Below are 24,200 nucleotides of genomic sequence, written 5' to 3'. Positions count from 1 at the left end.
ACAGGTCTGAGGACTTGAGTTTAGTCCCCATGACCCTCAACAAAAGCTGGGCATGGGGGCACACAGCTGTAATCCCAATGCCAGGGAGGTGGAGACAGGCAGAGGCTTGGGGCTCCCCGGCAGGGACCTGCCTTTAAACAAAGGGAAGGCGGTTTCTGAGGAACAGCCCCTCTTACATACAGTGTGAAGGTACACGCAACTGTGGAAATTCATGTCCTATCTCAAGCCATAACTCACTTAGTGATTTCCTAGGAAACTCAAGCCAACAACTTAAACACCAATTTCAAAAATCTAACATTTCAACAAAATGAAATCTAAAGACATACTAAGAAGGAAAAATAGAAAATATCGTAAGTCTTTGCTGTCCACAATTAAACTGTTTCTGTATGAGAATTAAGATTTTATATGTACAGCACACATACTGCAATTGGAAACAGAGCAGCTTGCAGCCTGAGCTGGCATTGTGTGGAATGTGCAGTACACAGTGTGCACACTGCATGTTCAAAACCAGGGCTGTAGTAAAGTCACACAGAGCACCTCAGCTCTGTGTGTTTGGGAACCTTTCAGTGTTGCTGTATTTCACAGCCTCCTAAGTGTAGTCTACTAGGAAGCTGTATTCTAGAGGGATAATGACATACCAGTTTTCTCTTACAGGGCAGCCTTCTCAAATTAAAAATGTATAAAGACTGGGCTTGAGAGATAGCTCAGTGGTACTTACTTTATACATATGAAGACCTGGTCTGGGCCCTGATATCCACATACAAAGCCACCTGCAATCACAACACTGCTGAGGTAGACAGGGATGGATACCTATGGTCTGCTAGCCAGACAGTAGAGCCTAACTGATAAGCCTTGGGTTCCAATGAGAGACCCTAGCTCAAAAGACAAGATGAAAGCCTCCTGAGAAACCACTCTAAGGGGACCTCTGGCCTACACAAGCACAGGTACAGCACACCTGCATATCCATGAACAACAGCCACACACAGTTTATAAAGTACTCAGCCAATGCTTGACCAACACTTGTAATCCCAACAACACTCAGGAGGCTAAGGCAGGAGGACTGCTCTGAGTTCACAGCCAGTTTAGGCCACAAACTGAGTACTTAGCAAGTGTAGGCTACAGAATGAAACCCTGTCTCAAAAGAAAAAAAAAAATACTAATAACTATAATTAGCTAAAACTATATATTCAATTGGAGAAAATGTAAGATCAGCCTGTACTGAAGCATGCCACCAGACTAGTAACACCCTTTGTATGCCCAATAAACCAAGTATGTGGTTTACAAACCTGGTGCCTCACTATCCTGTAATATGCTTTAATCATGTACCAACCAAATGCAAGCATCTATGGCAATAAAGAGCCAAAGACCACAACATCTCATGCAGTCAAGTAGGAGTCAGCCAATCAATTGCAATGTTACAGCATGAGTGTTGTTTGTTACCAGGTGAGCTTCAGTTAAGTAAGTCTGCACTCATCAATGGCTGCCTTAGCTAATTTTTAAAAGAGAGACCTGTGGTACAAAGGTGAATGAGTGATGAGGCTTCGGCGTGATCTCTTCTGCACACATGAGGCTTTAACTACCTGACACCAACAAGTAAAATACAAAAACTAGTAACAATGCTGGAAGGGTGCCTCCCCGCAGGCACGGGCAGAACCCCACCGCACTATGGTCAACAGTTAAGGTCATTTGTGGGTGTGTGCTTTGTCCTACGGTTGCAAGCCCAGGGCACAGCTCACTCAAGGCACCTTCACCACGGGCTTTTCAAGTCTCAGTGTAAGTAGGAGAGGCTAAGAAACTCACTGTCTAGGCTGTTACATTCTGGGGGGAGGGGATGAGAGTAGGGTTGCCACAGAAGCCTTCTATCATTTTTCTTTCTCAACTGTGAGTCTGCAGTCATCAATACCACTGCAAAAGTAGATTTTGCCCTTTACAGGCAGTGGGAACATGGACCACAGCATCCACATGGCCTCCAGCATCAGCATGTTCTCCAGTGGCAGCACAGGCCAGACATCAACATGACTTCAGGCGGCAGCACAGACCACCGGCATCACCTGGCCTTCTCCAGGGAGAGGGTTAAATTCTTATCTTAAGTCAGAGAGCCAATAACTCATCAGCCAGAGCCAGAACACAAGCAGTCTGTCCCAGAAGGCACACTATGCAAGACACAATACCACACACAAGACGGACAGTCTGGTACCATTTAACTACCAATCCTTCCTGGTCTACTGAAACGCCTTGAGTCTTTCAGGTGCATGTAAGCTCCTCACTGTCCTCAGCCACCACCTACAGAATGGTTCTGCAAAGTAAGGGCCCAAAGGATTAAAAACCAAGTTTAAAACAAAACTCCAAACCACACATGGTACTCCAGAACAAAAACCAACTGACTCAACCACTCAGAGAGCTGAAAGCATAACAGAAACTAACAAAGGCTTATATACGTGTAGTAGCAAAAAGGCTGTGTCCACGAGTGACCTTCAGCAAGGTCACTTATCTGGGCTCCACTTCCTTTATTGCTAAAGCTAAAGAACAAAACCCATGAGGGGATGGACCTGACTCCAATCACCTCAGACTTGTGTTGCATCCTTTAGCTCTCAGCATGCCCATGCTACTCTGACTTACAGCTTTCTGACTTTCTAAGATGCCCAGAAACCTTGTCACAAGATGGCACCTACTTCAAGCCTATGCACCATCTAGGAGGAAGGTATCCCTCCCAAGACCTTAGGATAGCCTTGCTAAGAGAGCCTAGGAGTAAGGCTCACACGAAACATCGAAGAAAGGCAGGGAAGGGGACCCTTCTTCTTCTTCTTCTGGAAGCTCATTCTGCAGAGGAAGAATAGGGACCAAAGCCTTTTGGTGTGCAGTACCCTCTCCCAGCCCAAAGTGCTCACAGAGTGCAGCGCTGTGTCTTGTTGACAATGACAGCCGCCGCGCTCAGCAGTACCATATGGGATCCACAATTTAGCTCCATTAATGCTCTTAATTTGAAGACATCAAGCCCTAATTACACACTGGGTACTAAAAAGGCAAAAGCCTTCCCTGGTGCCAGCTACTTAGTGCTACTCGGTTGCCGTAACAGCTGGCTGAGGTAGACGCAGGCCAAGTAGGCCTGTGAGCTCTCTCAGGTGGAAGAGGCAACTCCAGAGCAGGAGCCCAAGGAACAATAGGCTCCCTCACAGCATCCACCAGCAGCCCCCCCATCTTGGGCCCAAGAGAGCCTAAAAAGGACGTAAGTGCACTAGGACTCTCTGTCTATGAGGCTTGCAGCATGTAGGGCAGGGAAGAGCGGGCTCACCTCCTGCTCCATGTTGCCATGCAGCCGAAGGAATTTCAGTGGCCAGGAGGCAGATGGTGGCTGCTCTGAAGTGGGGCCCCTTGAGAGGCAAGGCAGGGTGTGAAGGAAAAGGCTGTAGTAGAACTCCACCAGCTCACAACTTGAGAAAAAGACAATCATCTTCTGGTCCTTCTCGAACTACACAAACACAAGGGGAAAGCAAGCATATCGGCATAAGCGTAGATACCCTCAAAATGAGCACGTCTGTAGGTTCAAGTACATGCTCTCCTTTATTTGGAAACATGGTGACACAGCTTTTAATTATTAAAAAATGCCAACATTGATATTCCACTGTACAAAGATGACAGAAAGGGAAATGACAAGAGTTCCAACCTCAAAGAGAAAACCAATGTACTTTAGGGTAAGTTGTCCCTTACACTTTGGGTCTGACCCTGGCCACAGCCCCAGGGTGCAGTGTTAAAGCCCATATCCCAGAGGCTCCCCATTAATCTGGTAAGCAAATATACTAGGTGTAGCAGTCTGCAAGAAACACCTCATTCCTGCACGCCTCTGCCATCTGTGACATTCCCCTCATGTTTGCCCCAACAAGGCACGTCTCAAATTTAATGCTATGACTGTCAGTGCCCTTAACTTAGGTTCTTTACCACTGTTTTGGAATTCATGATCACATACGCACGCCCTCACTCACCCATGCACTCAGAACAAAAGTAACAACCCCTTCTTTCTTGTCCTGGTGCCTTATCTCAATGCTGTGTTACCCAGCACCAGTGACGTACATGCTACTGCCATAGTCCTACCTTGCACTTCTGCAGGATGAAGGCTGCCAGGCACACAAGGCGCAGCTTGCTGGGAACCAATACCACATGCTGGTCGAGACTCTCTGGTATGGCAAAGCTGTCACTTGCAACTTCCTTAGGGTTGGACTGGTCCCAGCTTTTGTCCAGGATAGAGATACTGACTGGATTGTGTAAACTGATATCAGCTAGCCGGGTTATACCTTAGATATAGTGAAAAGGACAAAACAGGATGGTCACATATCACCCCAGAGCCCATACCCAGCAAAGTCCAACACTGATCTGTCCTCTGTCATGTCACTGGGATTATACACAGAACAATGCCCATTTGTGCTAGCATTTTCTGTGTGCTCATCAGAAGTCTTTATCTTACTTTACCAAAGGTTCTCTGGCCACCGCAAAAACCTAGTTCCATAAACTTCTTTGCTGAAAGTCTTCGTGTGATCTTTACTGACTACTGTCTACATTATCCAAAAGCATGACATCAGAAAACAACCCCAAAATTTATTTGTCCACAGAATTCCTTTTCTGAAGATTATCTCTCAAGAGTAATGTTTCTTAGTAACACTTTGAATGTCACACAAATGGCACCTAATTCGTGTATCATATTGTGGCCTAGAAAATCAACTAAACCACACATGGCCATGAAAGCAGTGGTGGTGCCTACACACTGACTCTTTATGCAGGGTGAAGCTGGTGAAGTAGTTCTGTTTTCTAAGCCTCAGCTCCCTTTTTGCCAGGGTAGACGAGTCAGGAAGGGGCTAGGGACTGTGAACTCTTAATGAAAAAGGAGGATGATCACACTAAGCATAGTGCTGAGGAGAGAGCATCATCTCCACAGTGTGGCCTGCTGGTGTCTCAGCCAGAAGCAAAACCAAGAGATGGTCAGCCTGCCTTCCAGGCATGCTACTAGTATGTACACCAGAAGCCATTTCTGTCCTCCCTGGCCCTGGGTGCTGGGTATGCAGGACACTGAGGAAAGGCTGTCCCTTCTCCACAAGAGGGGCACCCACTGGCATAGCCCACAGTTCCTCCTCAACTCACCTTCTGTGAGTGTTGCTGACAGCAGGACATTCTGCCGTTTCTGACACTCAGCATTTACAGCATTCAGAATCACTGTGATGTCCTTCTCAAAACCCAAATCCAAGATCCTGAAGACGTAAGAGAAGGACTTCACACCAAGCAAAGAGGACACCTGACATTACCAGGCCACAGAACTGCCCTGGAAACGGCAGGACAAACTGCCCCTTTGTCCCACCTTCCCTTCTTCCTAACCTAGGCTCACCTGTCTGCTTCATCCATGACCAGCCACCGTATTCGGTTAAAATGAATGTTCTTTGTAGATTTTATATGATCCACCAGACGGCCAGGAGTTGAGATAAGGATATTTATGCCTTTGCGGAGCCTGTTTAAATCATGTCATCAGAGAAATTATGTCAAGCAGTGTAGCAACAAGAAACAGGCAAAGGAGACAGGCATTCTGTGTCCAGCACAACTGCTACAACCTCAAGTCAAAACAAGTGGCTGAGATTTCACTCTTCTCTATATAGAACTGCTAAGATCTAAAGATTTACAGAATCATAACCTTCACTTTACCCTGATTCACATAATCTTGGGTTTTGTTTGTTTGTTTGTTTGTTTGTTTGTTTTCTAAGACAGGGTTTCTCTGTGTAGCCTTGGCTGTCCTGGACTCACTGTGTAGGCCAAGCTAGCCTTGAATTCACAGAGATTTGCCTGCCTCTGCCACTCAGAGTGCTGGGATTAAAGGCGTGCACAACTACGCACAGCTCAATTCTTTCTGGAACATTCTGGATAGATGGACATCTAGACAATCCTTTTCTTCTTTTTAAATGATTAATTTCTGTCCCCAATTCACACCCCAATAGAGTTTTTCGGTATAGCCCTGGCTGTCCTGGAACTTGCTCTGTAGACCACACTGACCTCAAACTCAGAGATCAACCTGCCTCTGCCTCCTGAGTGCTGGGGTTAAAGGTGTACCCCACCACTGCCCCGCAAAAGATCTACTTTTTACATATTTATATACGTTATAACTTTTTTATGTATGTGTGTGTCTATGTGAGTATATACCACATGAGTGCAAGTACCCACAGAGGCTAGAAGAGGCCCTTGAGTTGGAGTTAGAGGCAGCACATGAGCCACCCAACACAGCACTGGGGACTGAACTCCCATCTTCTCAAAGACCAAGTGCTCTTGACTGTTCTTCAGCCCCATCTCGTGTGTGTGTGTGTGTGTGTGTGTGTGTGTGTGTGTGTGTGTGTGTGTGTATGCGTGTGCCGCGCGCACACATGCGCTCATGGAACCCGGAGGGAGTGGTGGATGCCTTCAATATAAAGTAACAGGGAAGCCATTTACTGTAGGTGCTGGAACCCAAAGTCTGCAGTAAATTGTCTTAACCTCTGAGACAATTTCCAGCTCCCTAGCCAGTTCTTTAAGCTTCTATGCCAGAGAACCAGGTGAGCTGACTTAAATTCTGTCAGGACACACATTCTAGCCGTCAGGACACACATTCCAGCTGTGAGGACACATTCTGTCAGAACACACATTCTAGCTGTTAGCACAAACATTCTGTCAGGACACACATTCTAACTGTCAGGACACACATTTTAACTGTCGGGACACACATTCTAACTGTCAGGACACACATTCTAGCCATCAGGACACATATTCCAGCTGTGAGGACACATTCTGTCAGGACACACATTCTAACTGTCTATCTGGACACACATTCTAACTGTCTGTCAGGACACACATTCTAACTGTCTGTCAGGACACACATTCTAACTGTCTATTGGGACACACATTCTAACTGTCAGGACACACATTCTAACTGTCGGGACACACATTCTAACTGACTATTGGGACACACATTCTAACTGTCAGGACACACATTCTAACTGTCAGGACACACATTCTAATTGTCAGGACACACATTCTAACTGTCTGTCAGGACACACATTCTAACTAACTGTTGGGACACACATTCTGTCGGGACACACATTCTAACTGTCTGTCAGGACACACATTCTGTCTGTCAGGACACACATTCTGTCGGGACACACATTCTAACTGTCAGGACACACATTCTAACTGACTATTGGGACACACATTCTAACTGTCAGGACACACATTCTAACTGTCAGGACACACATTCTAATTGTCAGGACACACATTCTAACTAACTGTTGGGACACACATTCTGTCGGGACACACATTCTAACTGTCTGTCAGGACACACATTCTGTCGGGACACACATTCTAACTGTCGGGACACACATTCTAACTGTCAGGACACACATTCTAACTGACTATTGGGACACACATTCTGTCTGTCGGGACACACATTCTAACTGTCGAGACACACATTCTAACTAACTGTCGGGACACATTCTGTCTGTCGGGACACACATTCTAACTGTCGGGACACACATTCTAGCTGTCGGGACACACATTCTAACTGTCAGGACACACATTCTAACTCTCAGGACACACATTCTAACTGTCAGGACACAAAGTCTAACTGTTTGTTAGAACATATATTCTGGTAAGATGATTTCTTATATTGAGCCCTCTGGGTAGCTGCCATAAAATGGGCCTGCGCTTTGCCTTGTAGATGATGTAGACTAAAGCTTACTTCTTTTTTAAATTATTCTTGGATAATTTAATAATATATACAATGTATTTTAGTTATACCTACCTCTTCACTCTCCATTCCCTCTGCCCTCCAAACTAGCATATCCTTCATGTCCTTTAAAAAAAAATAAACTTTTCTGTTTCCCAAACTACCATAGCCCCATTATTCTACAACAGAAGACAGAGCACAATTTTACTTAGATAAGTTTTCTCAGTTTCAGTAAGGTAGGACAACATGCCTATGCTTTGGCTATGGAAAAAAGATAGAGTGTATAATCACACATGCACCTTTGGAAGGAGAATCTATGACAGTTTTGCCACTTCTCGTAGGAAACTAAAGGTCAATTGTTGAAGCTCTCGCAATAATCCAAAGCTCTAAGAAACCATGCAAATGGAAGCTGCCAAAAGGACACAAAGAGGAACAGGACCTGTTGTACATGATGGAGCGATGTTTTAGGTGTCAGGCTTCCTGCTCACTCTCAAGTTACAGACAACTCTAAAGAACTGTTTAACTACTAAAGAGCCATTTACCTGTCTAGCAATTTTCTAACAACATCAATTGCAATGCACTGAGAACTCACTACATACTAAGAAAGTTACCATCTTGTTTTATTGCTGTTACTGATTTTAAAGACAGAGTCTCATGTAGGCCAGGCTAGCCTTGAACTCAATATATAGCTGAGGCTAGCCTTGAAATTCCTGATCTCCTACCTCAATCTCTCAAGTGCCGGGATCACGGATGGCGGCCACAAGGTCTACCTATCACCTTGCTTTATAAATCTAAACAGAAAACCCACAAACTCCTAATATGCACCAAAGGGAGTGCTCCCAAAGAAGAGGCCTCCAGGACACCCAGTAGGTGGGTTCAGCAGGTCACAGGACTGTCACTAACCACAAGAAGGGATTCTGTAACAAACAGCACTGTCTAGAGGTGACTGCTGACCTAGTCTGTCTCTATGTGTGACCAAGAGGCACAGTAGCAGAGGAGGCTCTCACAGGTTGAAGAGCCAAGTGTTACCGAACAAGACAGGGCAGCCAGATTCCAAGAGTTGAATACACAAACCCACATCCTCCTACCTAGCCTTTTCCGATTTCTTCTTCTCTCCGCCCATCAACACTCCAGGAACAATCCAGGTGAATGGCTACATAAAAATACCAGAGTATAGTCAACATAAAGCCCCTTCCCTAAAGTAGAATTCACCTAAGCTCCTAGCACCAGCCATCTGCAACAGGGAGCACTAGGATTTGCAGTGTGTCAGGAGTTTCTGTGCAGGTGCAGTCTGGGGTCACCGAGGCACCTGCTGTTAGCACCAGCAATAGTAGACCAGAGCTGCTCTACAACAGCTCCTAGTGCTGTTAGGACAAATGTGAGCATGTAAAATGATACAAGTAGCTCGCTCCCCTGCTTTTCTCCATGGTTTCCAAGCAGAAAATAAATTCGCTGCCTTGCAGGTGGGGTGGTAGATAAAAACGTAAGCAACACATTCCCCACTCACTATTAGACCACAGGGGGGAAAAAAACAGACTCCTGGTCAACCTTTGTAGGAGCTAAACCTTGGCTCTGCTGTCTTTTCTCTCCTGAACCCCCTTACAGGTTCTTGATGCTTTCCACTGGGTTACCTGGGGGCTGCACCTCCAAGTGATTGCATGTAACTGCACTTGCTACAGACCAGGGCCCGCTAACAATAACACTTAACCTCTAGCAACTACTAGCAAGAGTTATTAGCCGGAGGTGGTAGCACTCCGGAGGCAGAGACAGGTGGATCTCTGAGTTCGAGGCCAGCCTGGTCTATGTAGTGAGTTCCAGGACAGCCAAGGCTACACAGGGAAACCTTGTCTCAAAAAACTATAGGGGGAAAAGTTATTAAGGTCTGCCAGTGAAACCTACCAACTACTCTTAGGGAGGCCAGAGCACGCTGGGAAGATGAGATAGAAGCCATTCACACTTTCTGATGACAAACTGTGCCACATGGCTTTCCCCTTACAACACAACACAGACTCATGGCTTATCTTACCTTAAGCAGCTTTTGGACAGTGTCAAAGGTTTGCAGAGCCAACTGTAAGTGTGAAAAGGTTGGAGAGAGTGAGCAGGGCTCCTTGCTTCCTTTTTACTTTTTTAAAGAAAAAACAATCTGAACTGATCAGTGTAACACTGGACCTTAAGGCTTATAAACCCTACACAGAGAATCTGCACTGAAAATACCCTTTTCTTAAAGTGGTTTTGGAATCTGTCAGTTTAGGGAATAAGGGTCCTAAGACATCACAGACAAAAATAGTGTTTTGTGCTCCCTCTGCTGGCTCAAATTCCCAAAGTGTCACACGGAAGTTCAAGTATAGGGTTAAAGAAAATGAAACAAAGTCAACCTGGTCTTGGCTCTCTGCAGAAAGAGAAAGGAATGAATGAGTATTGAAGAGAAAATCCAACAGTGGCCTGACAGGCCCCTGGTGAACTGGGCCATGTCCTAAAGCTGCAGTAGGCTATCTGAAAATGCAGGTGGTCATTTCTAAGTTTATAAACAAAACAGCCCAACAGATATAGGAAAATTGAAATTAATGTAGGCGGCAACCATTAAACACCATCAGAGCAGCCTGTACAGAATCTTGTCTAAGGCTATGTGTTCTCCCTACACGTTCAGTGCACATGCAGCATTCTAGGGAAGCGACAGGTTTGCTGCTGATTACAGCTCAATGTGCCTCCCTGCGTGTGCTCCTCCCTGCACGGAACAGAGGCAGGGTAGAGCAGGTGTATGAAAGCCTGACCAGAGGGATTGGAGAGATGGCTCAGCAGTTAACAGCAGAGGACCCAGGTTCAGTTCTCAGCACCCACACAGTGGCTCAAAATCATCTCTTACTGCAGTTCCAGGAACCTGACATCCTCTTCTGGCCCCCATGGGCACTGTACACATATGGTTCACAGACATACAAGCAGGCAAAACACCCATACATATAAAATAAAGGTAAATAAATCTTAAAAGAAAGAAGAAAAGAAAGCTGTCCAGATATTTCCATCTTCCTGTAAGTTCTCTGTGGACACATAACCCAGATCTGACAGAAGTGATTTCTACTGTACTTCCATGAAGAAGGAGGAATTCCAACAGCAACAATAGCTTCTTTAAAAATTAAAAAAGATTCAGTTTTAGATGCAAATGTTTTCAGTTACTTTCTTTAAAATATCTGAGGTAGGAAAATGCAATTCTTCTAATTGCTTTTGAAGGAGCAGTAATTTAAGTCTTGTTAGATTTTCAGACAATGAAGAAACGTTCTCCTGGACCCAGCTCATGATTTTCAAGAGCACTTAAACTTTCCTCCTTGACAGAAATCAGCAGGAAGGTTCCCAAAAGAAACATGAAGGGTGGCACGTGCAGTGATTTGTTTGCAGGAAGGAAGTGGAGAAAGAACTTCAAGTCAACAGGCTATCACTTCCAGTACATACAAACTTCACTGCGCGAAAGCTGCTTACCTCTCTGGTGGGCACTAGGACCAAAGCGTAGGGGCCGTCACTGCGCTGTTGGTAGAAAAAAGAAATGCCAATGAGTAGAGTGGCAGGCACAGGCTGGGGTAGGAGCGTCAGGGGTTTTTGTTTGAGGCAAGCTTGAGCTATATGAGACCCTGTCTCATGAGGAGGACCAATGAAGGTCAGATTGAGACAAGATTTATAAGTGGCCAGCTAAGAACATCAGAAGCATTTCTATGGAAGGAAAGGAGGAGCCAAGAATGCCCATTACACCTATGACAACAGATTAGAGTCCCAACAGTCCTGCCCCATTCAACCAAACAGGAAGAAGAAATATATACAGAACTGGAAAATGGAAAATTATAACCACAGGAGATGATGTTATTTTTATCTTAGATGAGGAAACTGTAACAGAATCAATAAGGTATTTCAATCAAGAATAAAAATATAAAAATCAACAGCCAACAGGGCTAGAGAAATGGCTCAGTGGTTAAGAGCACTGGCTGCTCTTCCAGAGGACCTGGGTTCAGTTCCCAGACCTACAATGATGGCTTACAACTGGCTATAACTCTAGTTTTAGGGGATCCAACACCCTCTTTTGGCTTCTACAGACAATGCACATGTGAAGCACAAGCATCATGCAAACAAAACATACACAAAACAAAACAACAACAGCCAAGTCAGGCATGGCAGAGCACAACTTTAAACACAGCGCGTGGGGCAGAGGCAGGTAGAGCTCTGTTCTTCTGAAGCTAATCTGGTCGCTACAGTGAGTTTCAGGGCAGCCAAGGCTACATAGCAAGACCCTGTCTCAAAAACAAGAAGCCACGTCAGGTATAGGGCATACACCTATGTTCATTCACAGCCTTCAGTAAGCCAGAACAGTGCAGTGGGTAAAGGACCAATTTATTCTACACAGTCAATTCCAAGAATGCCAGGATTACACGTCATGACCCTATCTCAAAGGGAAAAAAAAAAAGAAAAACAGCTAAAATTCAATGGCCTTCCAATATTAAAAAAAATAAATAAATAAAAAGGAAAACTTCACACTTACAATGACAACAACAACAAAAAATACAAATATTATATAAGAATGTATAAAATCTATAAGGCATGATGCCTCATGTTTATAATCCCAGCACTTAGGAGGCTGAGGAGGGGGGCATTCTGAGTCTGTGGCAGGCCTGGATCACACAGTGAGAAACCTTCAAAAGAGAAAAGTACCAAATCTACATAAAGAACAATTAAAACATAACTAAGGAGCACAGTTTCATTTTAAAGGAAAGATATATCCTCTCCTTAAAGAATATGCAGTATCACAGTGACTGCTCCTAAGTGAGTTCATAACTGTAATACAGTCCTAACAAACGCCATGGGGAATTTGAGCACAGGCTAGCAGAGCCACACACACACACAATCTCAAGGCAAGTATCTTTAAAAGTGCAAAAGCCACTAAGACCAATTTTTGTAAAACATAGCCCACAGGAACTAACTTAAAGCCGTAGTAGTCTCAACATAGCACTGACACAGAGAGGTCATAATAGTAACTGGGGTCTGGAATAGAATCAAATACAGAAAGGCTTGTAAAGCAACTGAGCGCTGACGGGGCGTGACCAGACACCACACGGCTGGCGGGCACACACACTGGTAAAAATCTACTAACAGATCAACATTAGCATTAGCTATTAACACAAACTACAAATCCCACTTCTAGGAATTGCTCCTATACATCCACACGTGCATAAAGGAGCTGGAGAATAGTTTCCAGATGTCCAGAATTTTAACTGTTGTTTGCAGCACGATACTGGACATACTGTGTAAATGCTACTCACCAATACGGACATGGCTCAGTAATTTATGACACACACACAATGGGACGCAGAGGGAGGAACAGGGATCTGAGCTCTATGAGCCCCTGCCACAAAGCAGCAAAACAAGCAAGCAAGCACAGCCAGGGCAGGTCAATGTGGCCCAGCGAGAAAGCACCCAAGGCTCCATAGTGACAGCACAGCTGCAATCCAGGAGGACGGGGTGAGGCTGGCTGGACCACACCCTTATCAAAAGGACAAGTGATAGCACACATGAACAACTGTGTGCTCAGCACAACACAGAAACAAAGGACTCCATATAAGATAGCAAAGAGGAAGTGCTGCAGTCCTGGTTTGATGGATGTGACAGGCTGCCCCAGGACACGCCCTGCGTCAGGAGGCACACTGAGCCTCTGGAGAAACTTTTGTTTCTACCCTATGGATCCTTGGGATTCTTTGACCATTTTAATCTTTAGACATGCTGTATCTAAACAACAATAATAAAAACGCAAAGCAATGTTCACAAGGTCTATGTCAATGGTACCTTCCTCCACCACGGGCTCAGCGCACGATTGAGCAACTTGTGAGGGTGAAGGACGGGCTCAGCAGCAAATCCAATTAGGGTTTGGCTTTCATGTTCTGAATTGGGTACATTTACTCAGGAGAGGAGGATTTAGAATTTGAACCAGAGTAGTTTACACTCAACACCAACTTTGTGAGACTGTACTGGAGCCCCAGCGAGGAACAGTAAACATGCTAGTACAACAGGATTAATGTGCCACCATGTGACGATAGGAGATTCTGACATTTCAAAAGGTGTTACTACATAGACAAGAAGAAAGAAACATCAATTCCTCACAGAGCATGAGTACATGAAGCAGGATGGATGTGATGTTAGGGGGAAAAAAAAAATCAGAGCCAAAGCCAAAATAACTGGGAGAGCAGACGCTGAAGGAGCCTACTCCACACCAGCCGCTCGGCGGGGAACAGCCAGGGTCCAAGGCTAGCTCCTTACGGTTTCCAGGTCACATCATTTTATGATGAATTACAAAAGAGCTAGACTGAATACAACTAGAAAAAGAATTAAATTGGGGCTTAGAGGGGATAGCTGGCTTAGCAGTTAAGAGGCTGGCTGTTCTTGCGCACACACACACACGCACACGCACACGCACACAAGGCGGCTCACTGCAACTCTACTCCTAGGGATCTGATATCCTCCTCTTCTGACCTCCACAGGCACCAGGCATTTTGAACAAACTAGCATGCAAACAAAACATCCACACGCATACAATGAAATATATAAATCTTTAATCTGAAGCTTATAAAGAGTTGTTTTTCGTTATGTTTTGAGACAACAGGGTCTTGATCGTATAAGTCAACTGTCTTCTAACTCACCATCCTCCCAAGCATTGGAAGTACAGGCCATGTGTCAACACGCACTGTTTGGAAATCCACTTCTACAGAACATTTCCATCTTTGATCTTAGTGATCATAAGCAAATAGACAACAAAACAGCCTGCATTAATACCTCTGAATATAAGCAGGTCCAATCACTGTTGTTTAAATGACAGTTTTGATGGTGATGACAGCTGGTATCTAGTGATCAACTCCAGATGTTAGGTCTCAACCCTTCACATGAACCACTCACTGTCTTGTTATAACCCTGGGAACAGACACATAAAAGATCTGCCCAGTTATAATTGGGGCGGGAGAGAATGTCAGGACAGAGTGAGTGGAACACACAAAGGCTGTGGGCTCAGTCTCAGTCCTTGAAATAAAAATAAAACCACCATTCAGGCCAGGGTTTGAGCAGTACCCTACCTGCCATCTGCCTGATGTGTCTGTCATCTAATCTCTTGCTCAGTTCACAGTCTGTGAGAGCCGGGCTGGAACTTTAGGATTCACTCCAGCTCAAATATTAACTCTGCAACTTGGTATAAAGAAAGGGAAATCCTTTACTGGCAAGTTCTGCTGGAATCTACAGAGTGAGACTTGGCCACACACAAACCAAGTTATACTCATTCTTCTCTGACTGTGTGCTAAGGACAAGGCTAAGCACTGTATATGAACCAGCTCTCTGTAAAGCTCTTAACTGGGGGAAAGTCATTTACCCTTAGAAAATTGAATTTCCCATTTACCTACCTCAGAGAAACCAGTCAACAGTGTTCTGGCCCACACTCATGCACACTGCCTCAGTTTGCTTTCTACTGCTGTGATAAAACACTGACCAAAAAAAGCTGACTTAGTTTGCAATCCATCATGAAGTGAAGTCAAGGGAAGAATGTGGCGGCAGGAGTTGACACAGAGGCCCTAAAAGAATGCTGCTTTCTTCTTTGTTCCTTGTGGTTAACTCAGCCTGCTTTCTTGAAGCATCCAGGACCACCTGATTGGGTTGGCCCCACCCATAGTGGGCTGGGTCCACTGCTGTCAATCACTAACCAAGACAATGTCCCGAAACTTGCCTATATGTAGGCTAGTCTGATGGAGTAGATTCCGCCACTGAGATTCCTTCTTCCCAAATAAGTCTAGGTTTGTGTCAAGATGACAAAAACCAAACAACACACACATGGCAGCATAACTAGACATTAAATTTGAGGGGCAGAGGTTGGAAGGGAAAAGTAGGGTAAGATAGGAGGAACCAGCTCCAAACATATTATATGCATGCATGAGTAGTAGATAAATTATTTAAATAAGAAAATTGCTACGGGGCTGGAGAGATCGCTCGGCGGTTAAGAGCACTGGCTGCTCCTCTATAGGACCCGGGTTCAATTCCCAGCACTCACAGGGCAGCTTACAACTGTCTGTAACTCCAGTTCTAGGGAATCCAACACCATCACATAAACATGCATGTAGGCAAAACACCAGTGAACATAAAAAAATGAAAAAGAATCTTTTTTTTTTTTTTTTAGTTGCTAAGCAAGACATGGTGGCACACATCCACCATCATAGTACTTGGATGGCAGAGGCAGGGAGATCAAGGGCTCAAGCTTAGCTGCATGAGACCTTTTCTCAAATGGCAAAAAGAAAAGAAAAAGCCCATAATTTGCTAGTGTCATTCTAGTTTGCTATGAGCCACAAGACAAACTATCATTTGTGAAACCAAAGTAATAGTTCTGAAGCCTGCAATTCCTCGCTCAATTCTACAATTATAAAGAAACTCCTCTTTAAATATTCTTATAAAATGCGGATCATTTTTAACTGACTTTAAAATTTTTAACCTATTCATTTTGAAAACTCAGGCTTTTACAAAAAAGTAAACAATTCACCACTCAAACTAAAGAATAATTATCAAAACCAGGAAATGAGCACTGACTTGTTATTAATCTACAGGCCTCATTCAATCTCACCAACTGACCTAGGTGTTTTCAGCCTAGATCCGTGCATGTCACTGCTTTGTCACGCTTCCTTTGCCATGCTCCGTCTGTGAAAATGTGTCAGCATCTCTCTGTTCTGCCTCAGCCCTTTAGAGAGCGCCAGCCAGGGATTTCGCAGAGCATCCCTCAATTGGTTTTATCTCATGTTTCCTTGAGACTAAACTCATTTTTGCCCCCCCCCAAAAAAAACCAACCTACAGAAGCAACATGTCCTTCTTAGGACTGGCTAAGGAAGGGCAGCCAGGCCTTCCTCTTACAGTTACTGTCTTTCCCATCTGTTGACAAGTCCCTGTATGGACACTTGAAGGGCACTGAGGTACCATTTCTCATCTCATCGTCAGCTACTCAACTTCAGTCTCTGATGATCCATGCCTGAAACAGTTGGTTAAGTGTTGGCTATTTCAGCTCACTGCTCTTCTCTTGTCTTCTCTTTATTGATTCAATAGTTTACCCAAGCATTTGTTCTACAACGCAACAGCACGCTACTTCTGTGTGTCTGAAGTGAGACCTCTGGGTTTATTCGCCCAACATCGTATTTCTGACCTCATCATTTTCTCTCAGGTGAAAGCAACGGCACTGCACCTCTAAGACTGTCTGGATATAACTTTCACAACTAAGAACGAATTCTGGACAATGTAGCACTAATGGCACTCATTTCCAGACAGTATGATAGACCACCATGTTAAACAGAAAGTTCAGCTCTCTCCATTCAAAAGTAAACACACTGGAACCTGTACAGCTGTAACTTAACCCCACATTATGTACAACAGGCACCCAAAATATGAAAATATATGGGCAGGGACCAAGTAAAGCATGTAGGAGTATTTCCCAACAGTAATTCTGTAGGAGGTACAATGTTGGGTACTGTGTAAGACAAAGGCTCCCAAATAGGGCAGGAGCCAGTAACAAAGCTTCACCACAAATCATGGCCCGGATGACAGAGCCTCCTCTCTGAAGTCACACAGAAGTTGAAGTGGGACTCTATGCCCACTGGTACTTTAATGTGGCCTTGGTTGTTTTACTTTCCTACACCACTACGGTCATAGTAGCACCCACATCTTGCTGGGCAGAGAATGGGGAATCAACAAACTGGCATGTGGACAGCGCTTGGCACATCTGACACAGTGGCAGTAGTGACTGTGATGTGCTTACTCCATTCATGGCATGCTCACACTCATCTTGACAGGAAGACAGAAAACAATGCTAGGTGCCGACCCTCCTACTCTAGCATCACCATAGGGTTCAGCCGGGCAGCAGTGTGGGCACAACAAACTACAGAAGAGAAAAGCATTTTCTGCTCACCTGTATTTTTGATGTCAGAGCCTGAAGAGACTGGACCACAGGGATGCAATAGGCAAGAGTTTTACCTTTCAAAAGAGAGGAACATCAGTTGGGATGCAAACAGGTTCTACTTTCTGTAAATAATGCTAACCACGGGCACGGGAGAAGCTAAACTCTTGTGTTCTACATCTAAGAGGCACTTCATCTGTCTGCCATGACTCCTAACTTGTAATTCTCTTCAAAAACCCCTGACGCTTCAGCTCCTTAGGCCATCTACAAGGGAGGCATGATGCTTCTTACACTGACAGTCCCCTGCGGGAGCTAGGAAATGGCTGCTCCAAAGTTCTGCCTCCGCTAACTGGCTTCTGTGATGCTGATGTGCCAAGTGTGAACCCAAGCCAGCCGCTGAAAGCAAAAAGCAGCTCTGGGCTTCTCTTCACCATGGCTGGGCTGGCAAAGAGAATAGACCATGTAGAAAGCGGTCTGTCCCTGACACCAACTGTGCTTAGGCCAGAACTGCTTTCAAGCCATAAACTGTCACTCCACACAGAGTGAAGGCTGGCCACCATGGCAGCAGGCACACAGAAGCAGCAGAGCTCACCTGTGAACACGCTCGCATCGCTACTGACCAGAGCCCCGTATCACCACCTTTCTTCCACCATAACAACTTCAGGCCTCCCATCAAAAGCAAGCATGGCTGCCCTTCCCCAGGTAAGACAAAGCAGACTTTGTACCACAGCCACCCTCCTGAAGAGCCTAGCATGTGACCATGGGCTAGGTGCCTCAGGATAAGGGGCAGGTTAAGTAAACAGCAACTGACCTGAGCCTGTCTGGGATCGCACAAGAGCGTCTCTGCCTTCCAGCAGCACTGGGATACTCTGCTTCTGAACACTGGGGCAGAGAGAACACACCTCCTTACCACACAGCTCCATCACGCACGCAGGCAGATACATGGGTTACTTGACATACAAATACCTGAGTTTGGCTCTGCCTACTTACTGCCCAAAGCTTCTTAATTAAATGAAAGCACTGAGAACATTCTGATGATCAGAATAAACTTTTTTAAACTCCCAAAGCTTGGCTGAAAGTGGGAAAGCCAGAGATTTGCTCCACTATTAAGCTAATTAAAAAAAAAAAAAAAGGCCAGGTGTGGCGCGTGCCTTTAATCCCAGCACTTGGGAGGCAGATGCAGGTGGATTTCGGTGAGCTTAAGGCCAGCCTGGTCTACAAAGCGAGTTCCAGGACAGCCAGGGCTACACAAAGAAACCCTGTCTTGAAAGCACCCCCACAAAAAAAAGATAGGCATAACAAATCAGAGTATACGACACAGCCTCCTGCCTGTTGTGTGAACATGTAACATAGGTAAGATCTCCACACGGAGAAGCAAAAGGAGGCTTGCAGGCCACGCAAGCAGCAGCAGCTCCCTTCGAGAAACAAGCCACATGCACTAACAACAGTGTCTACATGTACGCTAAAACCCAAGCCCAAAATGGACAGAGAACTCATTTAAATGTGGTTGATCCAACAAGCAAACCAAGCTGGGCATGGTGCACGAGCCTATTTATTACCCTAGCATTTGGGAAGCCGAGGCAAGAGGAAAACAAGTTTGAGGCCAGCTGGGCTATGAGACTGTCTCAAAAACAAAAGCAAAACAAAATGGGAAACACTGGTGTCTCTTTACTCTTCAGAATCCTTGCTTTTGCTTATGCAAAGTGGAACTGTGACTCTGCAGCTCTTTGCTCATACTTTAGTTCTGATTCTCTCTTTTACAAGTGTCTCCAACGCAGCAACACTTGAATACCTTTTCAGTATCCCACTACACCCAAACAAAGATTGACTCCCCGTTCTTTTGTGTGACCTTATTTTTACTGCTAAGAAATTACATGACCAGCTACTGTATTCTGGCCCATTCACTTTCAGAGCTGCCTTGATGTCAGGCGTCCTAAACTAGCTATGCCTTGCAGTAGGGAGCTACGTGCTAAAATAGATGGAAACCTTGTCTGGCTGCAAGCAGGTGGGGAGTCCCGTAGGGTAAGCACCATGCCAAGTCCTCTGTGCTTAGCAGTTTCCAGCACCAAGACACAAACATGCTCTGCCTTCCTTGGACAATTGGGATTACAACCGGTTGTACTCACAGGAACCCTAAGAAAATCAAGAATAGCCTCAACCTCTTACCTCGTCATACTGGACATTTTTAAGACTGTATTTATTGTGGAAATCTAAAAGAGAATATGAAAACAAGTATTTATGAATTTAATGCAAATATATTCAATGACAAAGATAAAATGCTGGAGTGACAATAGCATTCAACATGTATAATCGAATTAAATTCCACTAACCCAGTATTTCAAACTGGGGAGTGATTCTGCTCCCTACCCTACAGTACCCACAGGATTTTTGGTTCTTGGAGCTGGGTTCCTACTTTGTAGACTTAGGATACTGTTACAAACTGACAATGCACAAGGCGACCCTCACAACTTGTCACCTAACCCCACACACACTCAGGCTGAGAAGCAACCCTACAGAGCCTACCAGAAAGAAGAGCCCAGCTGCCCCGGGAATCCAGGCTTCAGTGGGAATGGCTTTTTCCTCTTCTTTTCACAATAACTGCAAAACTCACTCATGGTATTAGACAAAAGAGGAGAGAAAGATGTCCATTTGCTTGTAAAAAAAAAAAAACCACACTCTAAGCAGCCCTTTCTGCCTTCTTTCTTTAAACGTATGCCTGTCCCTTGACAGTAAGTAGCCAGCTCAGCTCCCTTCCCACGACCAGAGATACCTGCCACCATAGCATCACCACATCTATCCAGAAATCAGAAAACTGGCTTAAGCTCAATAAATGATGCTCGGAACTTAAACATCGCTGGGGAAAGGAGAGTGAGGATGGCAGCTCCCCGTGCTGCTGTCGGGGAATGACCCATCGCCTGAGTTCACTCAGCAGCCAGGAACAGAAGCAGACTGAGCAGCACACAGACCATAACCCCTGCAGAGCAGTGTGGGATACTTACTAGATGCGGGTGGAGGTCCAGCTCCTGGAAAGCCTCCGGAGAGAACACTTGCTCTCGAGCCTGCTTCACTATCGTTCTGCAGAGGAAAGACAAAGTGTGCATCAGTGCCAAGGCGGCAGAGGAAAAGGCAGCAGCCTTGACTGCTCACACCCGAGGCACACCTGCAGTGCAAACACACCTGTGGAGTTCTGGGATCTCAGGATTGTTTTTAAACAGCGATGAGGTCTTGATGCATGGCTTCTCCTCTTGCTTTCCGTTGTCTGTACTGTCCAAATACTTCTTTGAAGGAAACGTTTTGTGTGCACTCCCCTTAAATGCTCTCGGAGTTTCTTTATCTCTGGTTGTCTTGGCAGAAAAAGAAGCTATCCCATTCCTCCGTTTTGTTGGTGGAGAGTCACTGGACACTTGGTGCTTTCTCTTGGTAGCTTCTGCTGGCTGTGTGGCTCCCAAAAGGAACTATCAAGAAGAGGTGCATTAGTCCATGAAGACAGCCCTCCGAGTGAAGCCTGACTGCCCACAGAAAGCATCTCTTCCTGCAGAGATCATTAGGCCCCATATGCCAACCAGCAGTTTAGGGTTTACAACCAGATTCTTTGGCTTCATCTGAAATGGGGGTGGGGGAGCCACACAACCTCAGTCCATTTGTCTAGAAGGCCTGCCTCCAGCTGAACTGCTAAGTCACCCAAGATGAAAGTGGGGATCAGGAAAAGAGAAGTGTCCTGCCAACGGACATTAACCATTCAGTCTGTTCTAAGGGAAGCAAGAACCAACCTTGCGAAGCTCGCTGCTTCCTCAGTCAAACCACACCCCTAGAGTCAATTTTATGTGAGTACAGAGGCACATGAAGAAATGAAATCTGTTCTTTTCTACCAACAAAGCATGTTAAGATGAGACTGGAGAGACAAGTGGGATATTGAATCCCAGGGCGTGCCCAGGAAGCGGAAACTGTCATTACTGCTCTTCCCTAGGGCTTGGATCTGCCACTCTCTCCCCTCAAGCTGCTCAGATTCAGATAGTCTGGAGTCAGTTCCGACTTGCCGTCCCCACTCCAAATGAGAGTGTTGCTCCATCCATCACTTCCATCGTATTGTTTCCAACCTTCCTCGCCTTTAGAGTCCCTGCCTGGTTGCTGATCACAGAAATACACCATCAGGTGCTTCTCGCCTGTTGCTTATTCTCACAACATGAATGTGATTAAATGCATGGAGCCCAAACCTCCCTGAGAAGAGCAGCTCTCAACAGCAGTTTTCAATTCCACTGAGGGCTGGAGGAGCCAAACAACCCGTTCACAGGGTTTACATATCGGATATTTACATTATGATGCGGAACAGTAGCAACATTCAGTCATGAGGTGGTAATGAAGATGATTTAATGTTGGGGGGGGGGTCACCACAAAGAGGAACTGTACCAGAGGGTCGAAGCATTAGGAAGGTTGGGAAACACTGCCCTAGAAGAAACATCAGATTCTTCTATTTCCTTTGGCCTTTTCTTCCAATCTGCACAAGGATACATGAGCAGCCAGTGTCTGAGTTTTAGAATACATTCTTTTCCTCTTTACTTGAATCAATGACGTCAGACTGACTTGTTTTGCCAAGACTGTTCGCTTCAGCCCAACCTACCAATGAAAAGGACAAGTCTTTTCCTGGCAATCATAAGAATTCCTTTAAGGAATTCAATAAATACAATTTCAAATACTGTATTTGAATAAATTCAAATAAAGCAAGCCTACTTCATCTTAAAATTTGTTTTCGCAGTTTCAAGTTTATGAATTTTCAGGTTGAAATAAAATGAAGTCAGCTTTCAGGTCTGCTGGATCAATTGTCAGAGAGCACAAGATCTGCAAGCCTCACCTGACGGAGGTCTCCCTACCACCCTGAGCTGGCCTAGCAGTCTCTGCCCATACACCTCTCCCATTCAGGACGCAACCTATTTTGCTCCAGGCCAATCTCAGGTTCAGGAAGCTTTTCCACCAACCAAAGCAAGACCTGCCTAGAGCATCCAGGTACCATTATGAAGAATGCTGCCGCAGCAACACAGAACAAGCTTACGGGCTCCTTTATACATCTTCCCTTTTCCCTTCTTTGGACTAAACATACCAGGCAGCACACAGACTTTACACACCACAGCATCCTGTTCATCCTTTACAGCTAAGTCAAGGTCTCTCTAAAAGCAAGCACTCAGAAGCTAGCACAGTGGCTCGCCCACAAGGCCAGCACTCATGAGACTCAGGCAGGAGGGATGTTGCATTCTAGGTCAGCCCGGGCTACAGAGTAAGACGAGGTCACAAACAAGCACAAGTGCTCGGGTGCCCTGAAGCAGGTTCTCCACTGCCGTTAGGCTAACACTGAAAAATCTGCAAGGAGGTCTAGGAAGCCTCAAGAACACCACCTCTACCCATCTGCTCGACTTCAAGTTCACCTTTACTCTTTGCCAGTCTTCCTTAAATTCCCAGAACATACGATGCTCTTCCATGAAGATAATGCTGAGACACCAGATTAACTATATCCTATTTGCTTAGAAAATTATCAGTTGTGGTTTTTTTTTGAAAGCTATACACCAAAATGTTAAAAGTCATTTCTGGGAATGGCAACTACAGGTGGTGTTGCATCTTCTAATTTTCTTAAATGAAACTATTACTTTATTAACCAGTAAACATTCTTAAGGGAAAAAAGTGTATTTGTGTGTGTGTGTGTGTGTGCAGTGTAGGACAACCCAATTTAAACTGTGAAGATCCTTCCAAATAAAGTTTATTAGTTACGCACCGAGTTTTGACTTTGAGCAAATCTACTCAGCACATCTTCCACTCCTAATTGGACACATAACAGAAACACAGAAGCAGGCAAGGCCTGTACGGGTAACCACAGCATCTTCACTGGCATCTAATAGCCCAGGGTCTACCCTACCGTAAATCCCACGCCCCTCCCCCACTATCCTGAGCGTTGTCTGCGTTTTTCTCCTCCCACATATTCAGCTATCCCAATGGCTTGCTGAAGACACCTTATTAAGCTTAGTATGGTTCCGCCTTCCTTCTACCACGGTGACACTAAGCAGTGGGTGTTAAGGCAGTCAAAGAAGTTTACCTTCAAAACATAGGTTGACCTGACCTGACTGGCAATTTGCTTTTCAATTTCAATGGGATTACGTTATCTTTTAGGTGTGTATGTGGCGGTGGTGGCGTGTGGGAAGCCCCCAATCACATTCTTCCATACCGTCTAGAAGACACACCAGCAACCCTAAAACCAGCTTTTTGCTCCTGTAGGGTTCGTTTTAAGTCACTTTTTCTCCTCTTTGGAGAACGGATTATAATGACTATATATTCCTTCCCGTTACGGGGATAAAACACCCCCCCCCCCCCGGGTTAAAAGCTCTTCAAAGAAATGAGTCCTACATTGCTAACAGAACTGACACTTCCTTGCAGCAGAAGGGGCTGGCTCAGGAGAGTTAAGACCTGCCGGATGCTCATGTCAGGCACCGTTTTCCAGCTTGGTTGGCACGGCCAGCCTCCAGTCCTTAACCTAACAACTAGTCTCCGGAACTT

At 45.2% G+C, this 24,200-nt stretch overlaps 1 protein-coding gene across 3 annotated transcripts in view; it reads right to left on the bottom strand.

Annotated features, from left to right (window-relative positions):
• DDX31 (DEAD-box helicase 31) overlaps positions 1-24,200 on the bottom strand; it is a 71,581-nt gene that overhangs the window by 46,745 nt on the left and 636 nt on the right. For all 3 annotated transcript variants that reach the window (XM_084797846.1, XM_084797847.1, XM_084797848.1), the window contains exons 2-13: positions 20,841-21,118; positions 20,663-20,738; positions 19,830-19,873; positions 18,475-18,545; positions 17,676-17,740; positions 11,198-11,242; positions 9,753-9,794; positions 8,815-8,879; positions 5,372-5,491; positions 5,131-5,237; positions 4,090-4,289; positions 3,293-3,469 (exon numbers count right to left, since the gene is read on the bottom strand). In XM_084797846.1, the coding sequence (XP_084653972.1) occupies positions 3,293-3,469; positions 4,090-4,289; positions 5,131-5,237; positions 5,372-5,491; positions 8,815-8,879; positions 9,753-9,794; positions 11,198-11,242; positions 17,676-17,740; positions 18,475-18,545; positions 19,830-19,873; positions 20,663-20,738; positions 20,841-21,118 (1,290 nt within the window). The remainder of the gene's footprint in view (positions 1-3,292; positions 3,470-4,089; positions 4,290-5,130; positions 5,238-5,371; positions 5,492-8,814; positions 8,880-9,752; positions 9,795-11,197; positions 11,243-17,675; positions 17,741-18,474; positions 18,546-19,829; positions 19,874-20,662; positions 20,739-20,840; positions 21,119-24,200) is intronic.

The sequence above is a fragment of the Acomys minous genome (assembly GCF_964271855.1).
Source record: "Acomys minous genome assembly, chromosome: 10".
In the NCBI taxonomy this organism is placed as follows: domain Eukaryota; kingdom Metazoa; phylum Chordata; class Mammalia; order Rodentia; family Muridae; genus Acomys; species Acomys minous.
This window is presented reverse-complemented; position numbering and strand designations above follow the sequence as displayed.